This window comes from Apium graveolens, chromosome 7 (genome assembly GCF_009905375.1).
Source record: "Apium graveolens cultivar Ventura chromosome 7, ASM990537v1, whole genome shotgun sequence".
Lineage (NCBI taxonomy): Eukaryota > Viridiplantae > Streptophyta > Magnoliopsida > Apiales > Apiaceae > Apium > Apium graveolens.
In genome coordinates, this window is record NC_133653.1 from 207,200,269 (window position 1) to 207,215,419 (window position 15,151).

Below are 15,151 nucleotides of genomic sequence, written 5' to 3' on the forward strand. Positions count from 1 at the left end.
GTACCCTAATGCGGGACCGGATGAGATTCATATTGAGAATGTTGTGGTTGAGGATGTTATTCCGGAAAGGATTGTGGCTGATGAGGATCTCATGGAGGATCCTAATGAGAATGAAGAGAGGACCGCTGAGGAATTGATGACCGTAGTCAGGGCGACTACCAAAGCAAGAATGGCCGCGAGGGTGGCACTAGAGGATGAAGAGTTGCCAAGGGCACAAAGGTTAATGAGGGCAGAAGGAGTGGGGCCTTCCACGACCCCAATTATACCAGTATCAGACCCTCTTCCAGAGGTTTCTGTAGACATCCATGAGGTTCCACCAATTCCTGTTCCCTCCCCTGTACAGAGCCCAGCACATACTGAGGAAATGCCACATTTATCTCCTGCACCATTATCACCTGATACCGTGCTTGGTTATCCGTTTGGATCTCCTGGGTCTGCGCCACATGCACCCCATGGACTGCTAGATTCTACCACTCAGGCTTCTCTTATTGCCAATTATCATATGACTTTGGGTGGCCTGTCTGAGGCCCGTAATGTTAGGAGTGATCTGTTGGATCGACTTACTGCACCGAGGATTGAGGGTGGGGTACTTCCCGCAGGATTAGCTCATAGCATGGAAAGGATTGAGGCTACCACCCGTGTTACAGCTAGAGGCCATCTTGAGGGTCAGATTGATCCAGCTCTACTTGCAACTATCCTAGACCTCATCACCGCTTTAATGGAGTAGGTTAGGGATGTCGTGCATGCCCGCATTTCTTGATCCATAATAGTGTGCAGAGTCTGAGCAATCTGACAAGAATTTCATGTAGCACCGCTTTTGGAGGATTAGCCTAAGTTATGAATAATTAGTTTTAATGACGAGAAGACTATCTATGGTAGTACTTTTGGGATAGGAGCGATAAGTTCAAATGATGTAATTCTCTTTAATATGTTCAGTTGTTGTACCCTCGAACAAATGGTTATGTATATATTCGTTAATTTCAGTTCAGATCAGTTTGTTTGTGATAAAATCACATTGTTAATTGCTCTATTAACACTTAAGAGAGTGTCATAAAGTTTATGGAACTTGAGAATTCATAATTTGCAATCGTGCAAGGACTAAACGAGGGGAAGACTTAAGCAAAGTAAGTAAGACAAATATCCGGAGATTCTCAAAATTTTCCAAGTAATATGCCCCCACAAGGAATAAGATTAGGGGCAAACCTTGAATGTGATAATCAGGGAGGTCGCAATCAAGATAGAAGGAACCCATAACATAATGAAGTGGAAAATGAGGATTTTAACGTATAAGATAACCCCAAGTATGGGAGAAGGATGAAACATTTCATACTAAGGAAACAGAAAGACGAGTAAGGAAAGGAGACCCGAGACGGTACTCCTATACGGCAATTCATAGACCTGTCTAAAAAGAACTTAGACTACTATCCCCAACCACCACCTTGAGGAAACAATGTGGTGAGAAATTCTTTCAGGGCCTTTAAGTCGTTAAGCCCTTAGAGTTCCAAGGAACAAGCTGACCCAGTCGAGGCAAGAGCCTGGCTAAAGGAAATATAGGAATCATTTGAGATTCTAAATGATTGACGAATCACAAAAGACTGTTTTTATCACTTACCCTCCTAAGAGAGAGACCACCCGCTGGTGAAAGACCAAGGAAGGCACGGAGCAAGAGATTATAATAAACTGATTTAAGTTCGGTCAATTGTTTTCAGGAAAGTACTTCCCAAGGTTATAGAGATAGAGTAAAAGCTTTAGAGCCATAACAAAGGCAGACGAGTATGATGAATTATGAATCTAAGTTGTAAAAGTTGTCAAGATTCGTTCTGAGGACACAAATCCAGAATGACGGGATGTTTGAAATCGATGCTTATGTTGGGTTGGTTCATGAAATAATGATAAGAGAAAGGAAAATAAAAAAAAAGAAACTGAAGTGGAAAGGAATTAAAGGCAATAGAGTTTGAGGAATGATAAGGAAGTTGGGTATGAGGAAACCCTAAAGACTCGTAGCAATAGAAATAGAAAAGTATGTAATCGTCAGGATGAGGGTGATTCACCATGAGTTAAAATTGATGGTTGAGGGCATAAGAGATACATATATTTTATCCCCTGTAAGTTGGGAGGATTCGAGGAAACCTTGAGATAATTCGAAGGATAAATAATGAGACGCGGATAGACTGAAGAGACAAGAAAGTAAGAAATTAGGAAAATTGGATGAAGGAAAGACCTTCAAGAATGTAAAGTGTAAGACCGGTGGCATGATACCCAGAAAGGGAGACGCCAGGTATGAAAGATATCCCAACATTGAGATGACTGTTGAGGTAAACAACAAAGGTAAATAAGGAATTATTAAGAAGAAGTTCGCGTTGAATACGACCAATATTTTCCAGATGATCCTTGTTATCGTTACCAAATTAGGCAAAAAAAGCGGATAACCGTTGTTATCTTTTGGAGGCCATATTGATTGACCTCATTTTGAATACAAATGTTATTGTGAAAATTAGGCATATACTATCGAGGTGGGAATGATTGAATAAGACACCCCTATCAGGGATGTATGACTTGATTTATCCATGGAAGGATGCATGTACTTTTTTTAAAGGTGGAATTAAGGATAGAACATCGGTAACTTAAAACGAATCCTAGGGGAATGCATAAAGGTTGGCATTTCACCCTTAATAGGGACATCATGAGTTTTGACAGTATGAATTGGAAAGGACTAAGGTAATAACGACCTTTAAGGATCAGTGGAGAAATTTTTCAGAAGTATATAGACTATGATTCTGGTATTAATAAATGGTATCTTGATATGCCCTGTGCCTAGGGTGTACCTGATAAAGGATTTACGGATAACCTTAAGAGTTTTACAAGGAGAAAGGTAATATTCAAAATTCTCAAGAATATAAATGTTGATAAAGGAAATATGACGTAATTATAATGATGCCAAGTGGGGCACGTGTTAAACCACGAGAGAGTATGGATCGAACCAGTAAAGGTCGAAATTGTTCAGGGCAATTAGAGCCTAAGATAAAAGATGTTCTAAGTATGATTGAAAGTCAGTCGTGACAGTGATTAACCTCTAAAGACTGAGGCAATAACTTATGGAAAAAGATGGTGATATTTTTTTTTTACTCATTAGATTTTAAGGAAAACATCTTCACATCAGCTGTGATTGAAATGAGGTAGAAAATTATTTGGAGGTGGTTAAAATGACATTGACTGTAAGGAAATTTTACTATCAGGAAAGGCCAAAGAGGTGGCCGACACTTTAAAGGTAAGAGGATAATTATAAGCGCTTGTGCCAAAGGAATACAGTGATGATGGTTAAAGCTATGAAGGTTGTATTATGGTTTGGAAGATTGACATTCCTTCTGATGACTGTGCAATACCCAACCGTAATAGTAGTTGGTAAAGGTTTAATTCGTGTAATCGCCATGAGCGGGCTATCTATCTTAGAAGGTACTATCTTGAGAATGAGCCTGGACCATGTTTCAAAAGGACTAAACGAACCTTTGAGTTAAGTCTTCTATCGAACGCATATGATTAAGAATGGTATTAACCTGCTATCATTACTTTGATTGAAACTCTTCTGCAATTTTATCTACTTCATGTCATGAAAGTACGTCAGAGTTTGGAGTGTTCTTCTGAATTGTGATTGGTGGTTATGTTAACTCCTTAGAAGGATTTGATACGACATGTATGGACTCCGTATGGTTAGATATTAAGATTTCATGGAACGTGAATGACGACAGTAGGTCAGTAGTGGACCATAGTAATGCAGAAATGATTCTGCGAGTAATGAGCTGGTTACAACCGTGAGAGTTGTATTGGAATGGATGTTGAAATTGAGTACCACTAAGCGGGTCGTGGTAGTGTATAAGTTATCATTGATAGACTAATTAAGTAGAGTATCTACCTATTGAATATTTATTCTTTCTTATCAATAGAGAGTCGTATTATTATACGAGGAAGGTTACGGTGCAAGCATAGAATTCAAGTAACGATGATGTCTAGAATGAGATCCCAGATTCGATTTTCGATATCGAAGGAGTTTCAAAGGTGATTGTGTATAAGCTCGAGAAAGAGCATGGGTCCATAGAATGATGGACGGAATAGCAAAAATATTTAAGCATGTGAAATGCGAGGCGATAATACTTGATGTTGATATATATACGTATATGATTTGTTCTCCTATGACAAACCTCTATAATTCAGAGGTAGGTTCCAAACCAGATATTTTGTGGCAGTATATTTTTTTTCATATATACAATTCTCTTCAGTTCGTTCTTTTCTCTTCTTTTCATTTCATGTAAGCTGAGAAGAACAACCCTTCCAGAAGGGGAGGTATTGCCGAATGACTATCTATCTGTGTGATAGAAGCCTAGTAGGATACCATCTATTGTTTAATTGCTTGTCAAGTACTAAAGGCTGGCCACCTTCTGTACTAACTATGCGATATAACAAGTGTTCATGATCATAGTGATCTCTCAACAAATTTCTTTACTTCTATATGATTGATCAAGCTTTGGGAAATAGAAACAGCTGAAAAAGGAGTAATAAAGTTGTGGTAGTATTCGGAATGGAAACACATTCGTAATACTAAGGTTGACGTGGTTATTAAAAGGTTATAGAACGCTAACGAGCAAAAGTATAACTAGTATAATATTAGGAACGGAAGGTAGTAGCGACTACGAAGTGGAAAAGGATGGGTAGTGAGAAGCAAAAGCTCTAATGCTAAAAGCTATAATGAGAGTCTGTGCAATAGACTTGAAAGAAATTGGAATGATCACTTAACACGGGTTGAGTTTTCTTACGACAATAGATCATATGTCGGTATTGAGATATCGCCTTATGAGATCCTTGAGGGAAGACAATGTCGATCTCTCTTATGTTAGGATGAAGTTGTGGAGCGCAAGATGCTCGGACCCGCAGTAGTCCAAAGGACCAGGGATATAATAGATCTAATCAGAGGACGACTGGTAGTAGCCAGGAAGGACATAAGAAGTATGTCGATTTGACACGAAAGGACAAAGAATAGGAAGGAGGGAACCTTGTATTGTTAAAAGTATTCCCTTGAAAAGAATTAATGAGATTCGGAAAGAAAGGAAAACTAAGCCCAAGATACATTGGACCTTTTGAGATATTAAGACGGATTGGAAAGTTAGCTTACGAGCTAGCCTTACCCCCTAACTTGCAACAAGTTCATAATGTGTTCCATGTGTCAATGCTAAGGAAGTATCATCGGGATGCCAGACACATAGTGGAGTACGAGCAGGTGGATATGCAACCAGATCTGACTTACATGGAGAAGCCAATAAGGATTATAGATAAGAAGGAGCAGGTGCTTCGGAACAAAGTGATCAAGCTAGTCAGAGTACTATGGCAGAATCATAATGTGGAAGAATCAACTTGGGAACTAGAGAGCGTAATGCTAGAAAAGTACCCCCATTTGTTTTCTGTTTGATTCCGGGGCGGAATCCTTTTAAGGAGGGGAGACTGTAATAACCCCCAAAATTTTCAACTTTTTATAACCCTTGTGAATAGTGTTTTAGCTGAATGAGAAAACTTTTCATGCCACACTATGTAGGGGTTCTGTTATGGATATTCTGAGATTTTATTAGTACTCTACATGGTATATAAGTGTATGTAAAGATCACCAGAATCCAATTCCGAACACTTTGATTTTTTCCCGGAAATCCACTAGATACGGAGAGAATTGAGTATAAGGTAACAGGATAAAAAGGATTTAAATTAAAGGATTTAAATTAAAGGATTATAATAGAGGATCATAAAAAGGAATATAATGTATTGAGAAAGGTTAAGGGAACCTAAGTAATAAGATCCCGGGTATGATCCTTCAAATGATAAACGAAAACGAAAGTTAAGCGAACCGTATAACAGATCAGCGGTCATTAGGCAAACAATTAGGAAGTTAATCAAAGGGATTAGAGAGAGTGATGTCACCCAACCAATGAGAAGAGGACAAGGAGGGAAAGATGACATCACAACATGACATAGGCATGACATGGGAAAGAAGGAGATGTGGTGGATTATTAACCACACAAAATCAAGGTTAAATTGGTAATTAACCAAAAACAAAACAAAACCAAATCAACCAAGCCAAATAATTCATTCTTCATCAAAACAAAAAGAAACCAAGGCATTATTTTTCATTTGCTCTCGGCTTTTTCATCTTTAAAGGCAAGAAATTTCAAAAATTCAAGATCCAAGCTTCCTAAATTGGTGAGTTAATTCCCTAATCATCCTTATGCATAGTTAGGGCTATATCATGAGTTTAAGCCATCAATTCTTTCTCAATCTTCTTCATTAAATCAATGAAGAAGACAATGAATAGTGTTTTCAAGTTTTTAACTTGAATTTTTTCTTGTTTTCCTTTAAGATCCAAGCATTCCTAAGACTTCTCAAAGCTTCTTAAGGCTTCCTAGCTACTCCCACCACTTCAAGGAAGGTATATCATCTCCAAACCCTAGATTCCTATGTTTAATAAGATGATTTTGATTATTATGGTGATGTTGTAGCTTAATGTTTGTGGTTTAGAGTTTGGGTTGAAGTGGTATTGAAATGGAATGGTAAATCTTGTTGTTTTGGTTAAAAGAATGTAGTATAGTTAAATTCAAGCTTAGGCATAAGTATGAATGTTAAAATTGAGTTGATTTGGGGCCGTTGTAATGTAGTTTAGATGGAGGTTGATTGGGTTGTGAATTGGAGTTGAAATTGTGGTTGTTTGAATTGGTTTAAATTTGGGAAATCGCGTAAATATAGCCGTCGTAACGTCCGATTTTCTTTAGACTGTTTTTGCTCTTAACATCAGGACCCGAGAACTCCCTGTTAGGTTTTGACCATTGCCATGATTAGATAGATCATGTTACGAGCTTCGTTTTGATATGTAGTTCGTTTGATTCCGATGTACGGTTTAGGAGAAATGACCGTTTTAAGTAACGGCGTTTCGCGACCGAACCATTACCCCTCGCCTTACTTTGAAACCTTGGTTAAGGACCTTAAAGGACTAATTGGGGTATGAAACAATTATGTTAAGTGGATTAGGAAGTTGGTAAGGTACTCGCGAAAGAATCTCCTTAAAACCCTTAATGGTTAATTTATTAAAAATGGTGGAGCCGAGAGTACTCGAGCGACTTAAGTGAATCGTTAAGCGCGAAAGCGAACGTTAGGACTCTAAATGGTTAAAGTCTAGTTTCTTAAGCGACCGGGGTTTAATTCCGACTTATGTTGTTGTTCATAGGTTATCGGACCCACTCTAAGCTTAAGTCTATCCGGGAGCACTCAGGCAAGTTTTCTACCCGTTATACTGTTGTTGTGATGTATATGTGTACATGCATGATCTTGCGATAAATGCATATTTGTTATTAGCAAATTCTTGCGATATATTGTAGCATGTAATATGGTATATATGCATGCCTGTTTCATATTCTTGGATTATATATCTGTTGGTTAAAATGCTTACAGTTGCATAATACCTATGCTAGAAATAAGCGGTATTGAGTTTACCCTTAGTATAGGGGATCAAAAAGTGAACATATTTCTAAACCGGGAGTCGATGTTCCCGAGTATAATATATATATATTTATATATATATGGTTATAGTTTTCAAAACTATTAATCGAATAAGGTTTATTCGATAACTTTAACTTTATTTTATTATTGAATATTATTTCAAATATTCATCCGAGGACTTATGATTCCTTTATTTTATTATTGAATATAATTTCGAATATTCATTCGAGGGCTTATGACTCCTTTTATTTTATTAATTGAATATTATTTGAATATTCATTTGAGGATGTATGACTCCTTTATTTTATTTAATGAATATTATTTATAATATTCATTCGAGGTATTATGACTCCGCTTATTACTGAAATATATTCTTTATTTTATTAAAGAATAAGGTGTCAATAATCAAACTTATTTTCGATTATTCAAATAAAGATAGTACTTTCATATAAGTATATCTTTGGTTATTTAATATCCATTTCAAGTATAAGTTTTAATACTTCTACTTCGATTATTTTTATAAGGATTATCTTTATGAGAATATTATTTAAATAATAATATTCAGACATTTTCTAAATATATTGGGATTGGTTTATTTTGTTAAATCAGCATTACTCCAAACACTCTTTAAAGTGTTTTCGAGTCTTCAAAATGATTTTTAAAAGTTAGAGCGGATCCCAAAACTCATTTTTATATTTAAGATCTTCCTTTTTAAGGGGATTTAAATACTCGCTCAAAACCTGAGGGATCCGGCTCTGTGGTGTATTTTATATTCGCAACAAGGTTACGGTTTTGGTAAATGAATTGATTACTTACCCAACGTTCGGGAAGTAAGTCCATCTATTTGAGTCGGCATAAGCAACATGGGCTCAGCGGGCGTCCATGATAGTGTAAGTGGCTCAGTGGGAGTCCATCAAATGCATAAGTGGCTGAGTGGCAGTCCAGCATAAGGTCCTATTGCGACCAGGGTGATGACCAGTGGGGAATTCGTCCATCTACTAGTAGAAAATGTTACTTATTGGTATCTTTGCCTGATCAGCAAGATATCAGGTTTATGCCAAAATTTGTTTTCTTTCCAAATTTATTGGATATTGCGATTCTGTTCATACTTTACATGACTGAGGTTTTCAGAAAATGTATGTATATATATAGGTGTATATATATATATCGGGACTTAATGAAGTATATCATAACTTCATTTCCTTCAAAATATTTCAAAGATTGAATCTATTCAAGTCTTATCTTGTAGTCTCATCAGTGTGATGAACTTTTGAAACTAATTATAATTTGAACAGTGGTAGTTCAAGTAGTATTTGGAGAATATATAAGTATATTGGAGTATCTTGTAACTTCATCTTTTAAACTTATATCTAGTAAATGATTATCTTATGCATGACAAAGATTTTCAGAAAAACGTTGAGACAAGGTTAGATATATGAGATCACCTTGCAACGATATTTTTATACAGTTATAAACTGGAACTCTGTGTATATTATGCATGGAAGAGGACTTCCAAGATTTTGAAAAGTATATATGTATATATACTGAATATTTTGCGACTTCATCGCATTAAGATATCAGACTTGGTTCATTTCTTTTGACCAAGACTTTCATGAGTACTATGAGAAGCCTCATATATTGTTAATCATTATACATATTATTTTGGTGGGCTTGCTGCTCACCCTTGCTTCTTCTTTCATCACACAACATCAGATAGATAAGATGAACAGGACCAAGCTCCCAATTCGCAAGCGGTTAGAAAATGTTCCGCAGTTTTCTGGAAGCGTTGATGCCGCCGTAGCTGAGGTAGGAGCTACCAATAGGCTAGGTTTTCAACTATTGATAAACCAGACTTATGTATAATATGAATTGTAATAATGGCAAAAAAATGTAAATTTATTCAGAAACCCTTTTGAGGTGTAATGACTTATAATTGTGGAATAACATGACTTATGTTATTTTTGGTATTCATCTCTGAGGCTATAACTTGTGGTGTATGTGTTTAATGGTGGGGTCACAGTACATAGTAGTTGATTATTTATTAAGATTGGGTGTTGTTAAGGGAAATGGAACTCGTTACAACCCGGATCCCCGACCCCGGATTTGGGGGTGTTACATCAGAGATTGTAAATATATACTTTCCTTGTAACTCCTGAACTCATGTATATATTTATGATAATGCATTACAGAAGGTAATTACTTTTAACACTTCTAAACCAAGGCATCTAGTGAACAAAGTAGACTATGGCACAAGAAGCTCTCTAACTTAAATACTTAAATTAACACCCTTGTGAAAAGAGAATTGGTAAGAGACATGTCAGCCTTGGAGTTTGTTCAAATGAAATTTATGAAATTTGTAAGAAAGGGAAAATAAAGAGATCAAATCACCTAACTTCTAAGTAGAAGTAGCATTGTATTATTGTTTTTTAAAATTATATTTAATTTTCTTTTTTTAAAGAATCAAAAGAAAGTTAGGTATTGTGTTGTTTTTCTTTAGAATTGAAAAAAGAAATATTGTGTTGTTTTCTTTAGAATTGAAAAAAAAAATAGAAAAAGACATGAAATTAATTCAATTATTTTAAAATTTCTTTTTTTACCAATTAACTACACACGTCACGTAATTTGTCAAACTTATGAACTCCCTGCGAGAGGGCTAAGAACCCAGCCAATACATTTTCTTGAATTTTTTTACCCTTATCTTTTATTTTAGAAAAAGTTGATTAAAATAAATGGGATAAAAAAAGAGTTTAATATAAATTATTGATATCATTATCATGTGTGAAAAACTCTTTTGGCCGACTGATGATGCAAAAACAGCTGAAAAAGAGCCCCCCAAGCTCATTGATTTCACCGCCTTTACAATAGGTATCTGCTAAATATAAATACAGGTGGCATACTACTTTTCTTTAACTTTATTGCATCTGCCATTTTGTTTGGTCAGGTTGTTTATCAGCAAATGCTTTTGGACTGAATGGTCAATGTTGCTATTTCTATGAATCTTGATGTTGTGGCTGTTAAATTTAATGTATCGTGTTGATACTTGTGATAGTAAAGTTTGCAAATTTACATGTTGGGGTTGTATGTATCTGTGTGTTTGTTGAGATTCAGGTGAAATTCAAATGCCCATTTGAGTAATTAGTATATTACACAATTGTTAAGTTGTATTGTTCTTTGCCAACTTCATTTTTTAGCTTAAAATCAAGATTTGAGTTGGGTTGAGTTTATACTAGTTTGATCAAGAATTTAAAGTTTTAATCTTGAAATAGTTGTGAGATTTTCAAGAATTAGTGAAAGAAGGTTACTTGGTGGACTTGGTTGTAGACATATATATTTTGGGAGATGGTTGGGACAAGTGTGGCAGCTAACGGCTCTGTGGAGTCGAATGGTTCGAGTCAAAATGTATTGGTAGAGAAGAAAGTTGATGAGTTTCGTCGGATTTTAAGAAAAGCAGATGGTGATCCTTTGAGGATTGTAGGTGTTGGGGCGGGTGCGTGGGGTAGTGTGTTTACGGCAATGTTGCAGGATGGGTATGGTCAGTTTCGTGAGAAGGTTCAGATTAGGATTTGGAGAAGACCGGGAAGAGCTATTGATAAAGCTACAGCTGAACACCTTTTTGAGGTGATCAATTCAAGGGAAGATGTGCTACGGAGATTGATTAGACGTTGTGCGTACTTGAAGTATGTGGAGGCTAGGCTAGGTGATAGAACCTTATATGCAGACGAAATATTGAAAGATGGGTTTTGCTTGAATATGATTGACACTCCACTTTGTCCTTTGAAGGTTGTTACGAACTTGCAGGAGGCTGTTTGGGATGCTGATATAATCATAAATGGTCTGCCATCAACTGAGACTAGAGAGGTGTTTGAAGAAATTAGCAAGTATTGGAAGGAAAGAATTACGCCGCCGGTCATTATTTCCTTGGCAAAGGGTATAGAGGCTGCATTGGACCCCGAACCCTACATTATAACTCCGACTCAAATGATTAACCGAGCAAGTAAATGCTCTTTCACTACTTTTCCTTCTAATTATTGGAAATGTTATTGTTGGTTGTGCAGCATTACGTTTATATTGCTTATTAGTTCTTGTACACACACAAACTAATTTTGTGAGTTCTATGCTGGCTGCTACTCGGTTGTTAAATTGAGTAGTAATTGACGTATTTCTATATAGCTGGTTTGCTATATTTTCTTCATAATTTATTATTATTTATTATTGTTCAAAGTTTACTGATAACAAAGCTGGCAGATGATGAGGATAAAAATATTAAATAACATATGTTCTTTAGACATAATATTTATTTACTGTTAGATCTGAAGCAAGTATGATGCATGTCTCACCTGAAACCGTATATAGTCGTAGTGTTTACTAATGTGCTTTTATAGTGCATTAGTATTAGACACAAACAGCACATTTTCATGAATAAGAGACAGTGTCATTGTTAGAGCTGGCCAATTGTGCGGGTTCGAACCGCCCGCTCGGGACCGGCTCGTACGGAAACCCGAATTTATTCGGCCCGAACCGGGCCGGTCCAAACCCGCACAATTCGCTAAAATCAACGAGCCGAATACGAATCCATTTTTAAAAACCGGGACCGGACCGGACCGCACGGACCCGGCATGCACAGCCCGCGGGTGTGCCTCACGCGCCCAACCTTAACCTCATTCTTAACCTTAACCTCATTCTTACCAACCAATTTAAAACCATTAAGAAACACCCGAAGATCACTAGCAACACCAACTTCATCTTTATCCGATGACCCAGGTGAATTAAGCACGCCCAGAAGCTTCTCAGCAGCAAGAGATGAATTGGGTACAGAAATAGAAGTGAGTTTTTTCAAGAAAACAAGAAATATAAGTGAGTTTTTTAAGGGAGAGAAAAGTGAGAATTAGGGTTAAGGGGGTGTTTGGGAAGAGGGGTTTTAGAGGAAGAAGAGATTGTGGTGGAAGAATGAAAGGAGAGTTTAGAGAGAGAAGTGGAGACATGAAAAACAGTGCAGATGTGATTTGGATGGAGTAATACTATACTACGTGGACCAACCCTGTCCAAACAATTAATTCAATCTCCAACCCGCGAAGCCCGCACGGCTCAACCCGCACGGCTCATGAGTCCAGTGCCGGTTACGAGTCCGTGTGTGGCGGTTTCAACCCGGCCCGGCCCGATTCGTTGAACTTGTGTGTTCGGTTCAGTGTTCATCTTTCGCGGGTTCAATCCGTAATTAGCCCGGCCCGGACCGCCCGGACCGCACTACTGGCCACCTCTAGTCATTGTAGTATTAAAGTCAAGACAATGTTGAGTGAATAGCATATAAAGAAATTCTAACTAATTCTTGTGTATTAATTGAACTGCAAGTACTTCTGTTACATATTTTAAGAAGATGTAATTGTATCTCTTATTGGTTCATCTTAGAAAAATTTGTATGGCTCATAAGACAAAGTAATGAAAAAATCTTTATTACCTATCTTTAATCTTTAAAGTGAATTCTTTCAATCATAATTTGTAAGGTTTTCCCTTGTTTTTTTATTCTGACTGAGGTTTCTATATTCAGCTGGAGTACCAATGGAGAACATTTTATACCTAGGAGGACCTAATATTGCATCAGAGATTTATAATCATGAGTATGCTAATGCTCGGATATGCGGATCTGAGAAGTGGAGGAAAGCACTGGGGAAGTTTTTGAGGCAACCACATTTCATTGTGTGGGATAATGGTGACCTTATTACTCATGAAGTAATGGGTGGATTGAAGAATGTTTATGCCATTGGAGCTGGTAATTTTTTTTGGTGAAATCAAACTTATGAACAAGGATGCATTATATGTTTACAATGTATGTCAATTTTTAAGAGCAACTAGTGGGCAGGGCCTAGGCTTGCTAGGTTCTATACTCAGAAATTCACAATAAATTTAAATCATGGTTTTGCAGAAGAAGGATCATTTATGCAATATGGGGTTTTAATGAATCTTCATTAATTTTGAATTTGTTTCAACAGGTATGATAGCTTCCCTGACCAATGAGAGTGCTACAAGCAAGTCGGTTTACTTTGCACACTGTACATCAGAGATGATATTTATAACTCATCTTTTATCGGAAAACCCAGAAAAGCTGGCAGGTCCGTTATTGGCCGACACATATGTGACATTGTTGAAAGGACGTAATGCGTGGTATGGCAAAAAATTGGCGAAAGGGGAACTAAGCCTAGATATGGGTGATAGCATTAAGGGAAAAGGAACGATTCAGGTGAACTTCTTCCTTTTTTTCATTTATATGAATATGCGGCATAGGTGCCATCTAGTTAATGACAATTAAGTGCTCAGAACTGAATCAACTTATGAAATGGCCAATATGTATATGTAATTTTCTGCATGTAGTAGACAATATACTCTTTAGTGAGGATGCAAATTACAATTACTCATAGTTCTTGTAACTATACAAATGTATATTTTGGCTTCATTACTTATTATGTTACACTCTTGTTACTTCATTTTAGTACTTCATTGTACGTCAATATGCATTGACTAACACATGATGCTTAGAGGAAGGTATATACATCAAGTGCAGTGTCCAACGTTCTAGAGTTGTCACAAATTACATGATGAGGAATACCTTATTAATATCTAGTAGAAAAGACATACTTGATGTAGTAGTTCCTCTGAAAAGTTTCTCTGTGATTTAAGTACCAAGTGTAGAATCATCCTAATCTGAATATTCAGTATCCACATATACATTTGGTCTTTCCTCTTGGCTCCAAATTCCAATACATTAGAATTTCTATTTTCCTCCTTTTTTTAGTTTTATAGTTCTCAATATAAATTTCAGCTAAATAGTGACATACCTTTCCTTGTTGTAGGGTGTCTCTGCTGTGAAGGCCTTCTATGAACTACTTAGTCATCCTCGTTTAAGTGTCTTAAATCCTGAAGAGAACAAAAATGTTGCTCCAGCTGAGCTATGTCCCATACTGAAAACACTGTATAAGATGTTAATTGTCAGGTGCTCCATATATTTCACTTGTAAAATTTTTGTTACTAATTTGAACTCTCTTTTTGCTCTATCTTACGCACGATATGATTTTCAGGGAGTTGCCATTAGATGCCATCCTTCAAGCTTTAAGAGACGAAACAATGAATGACCCTCGAGAACGTATTGAGATTGCTCAGACCCATGCTTTCTATATACCATCACTTCTAGGGAAATAGTGGGTAAAGATCATCGCTTACTCTAATACATTCAACTTTCTTTGTTCACCGCAAGCGATGTTCGCTTTTTAATATGTTTTTTTGTGGTAGTAAATGTATAAGAGTATTTATGTATTTAGAGGGATGGACTGTAAGATGATGTTTTTTTTTGGAATTTTAGTCAATCATCATGCTTGTACTTTCACTTGCTAGAGTACAAAACTGAATATCAAATATGTATATTACCCTAGTACCATTTGGAATTTGAGATTGTCAGTTTTCGTTGCACAATTCTCTCACATCATGAACATAGTTTGCGATGTCACAGCATTACCTGTTTTTTCCCCGAGGTTGATTTCAGAGTTCGATTCTGTGTAGGTAATGTTGGACAGAAAACATATCCCGATTGTTAAACTAGAAATATTTACAAAAATTGGTAACATGGGGACTTTGT

At 36.6% G+C, this 15,151-nt stretch overlaps 1 protein-coding gene across 2 annotated transcripts; it reads left to right on the forward strand.

The window, feature by feature from the left end:
- The first annotated feature begins 10,398 nt into the window (after positions 1-10,398).
- Positions 10,399-14,973, forward strand: LOC141672044 (putative glycerol-3-phosphate dehydrogenase [NAD(+)] 1, cytosolic). Of its 2 annotated transcripts, XM_074478533.1 has the most exons (5): positions 10,399-11,521; positions 13,073-13,294; positions 13,515-13,762; positions 14,373-14,512; positions 14,598-14,973. In XM_074478533.1, the coding sequence occupies exons 1-5, from the start codon at positions 10,867-10,869 to the stop codon at positions 14,716-14,718; spliced, it is 1,386 nt and encodes a 461-aa protein (XP_074334634.1). In that variant the 5' UTR covers positions 10,399-10,866; the 3' UTR covers positions 14,719-14,973. The 2 variants fall into 2 exon arrangements, with proteins under 2 accessions (XP_074334634.1, XP_074334635.1); XM_074478534.1 differs by lacking the exon at positions 14,373-14,512.
- Positions 14,974-15,151: the final 178 nt, after the last annotated feature.

What these genes read in the sequence shown, in the direction of transcription:
- LOC141672044 (XM_074478533.1), top strand. Translation starts at nt 10,867, where the DNA reads ATGGTTGGGACAAGTGTGGCAGCTAACGGCTCTGTGGAGTCGAATGGT. An exon ending in TCAAATGATTAACCGAGCAA is followed by an intron (nt 11,522 to 13,072) that starts GTAAATGCTCTT and finishes TTCTATATTCAG; the next exon opens with CTGGAGTACCAATGGAGAAC. An exon ending in TGTTTATGCCATTGGAGCTG is followed by an intron (nt 13,295 to 13,514) that starts GTAATTTTTTTT and finishes TTGTTTCAACAG; the next exon opens with GTATGATAGCTTCCCTGACC.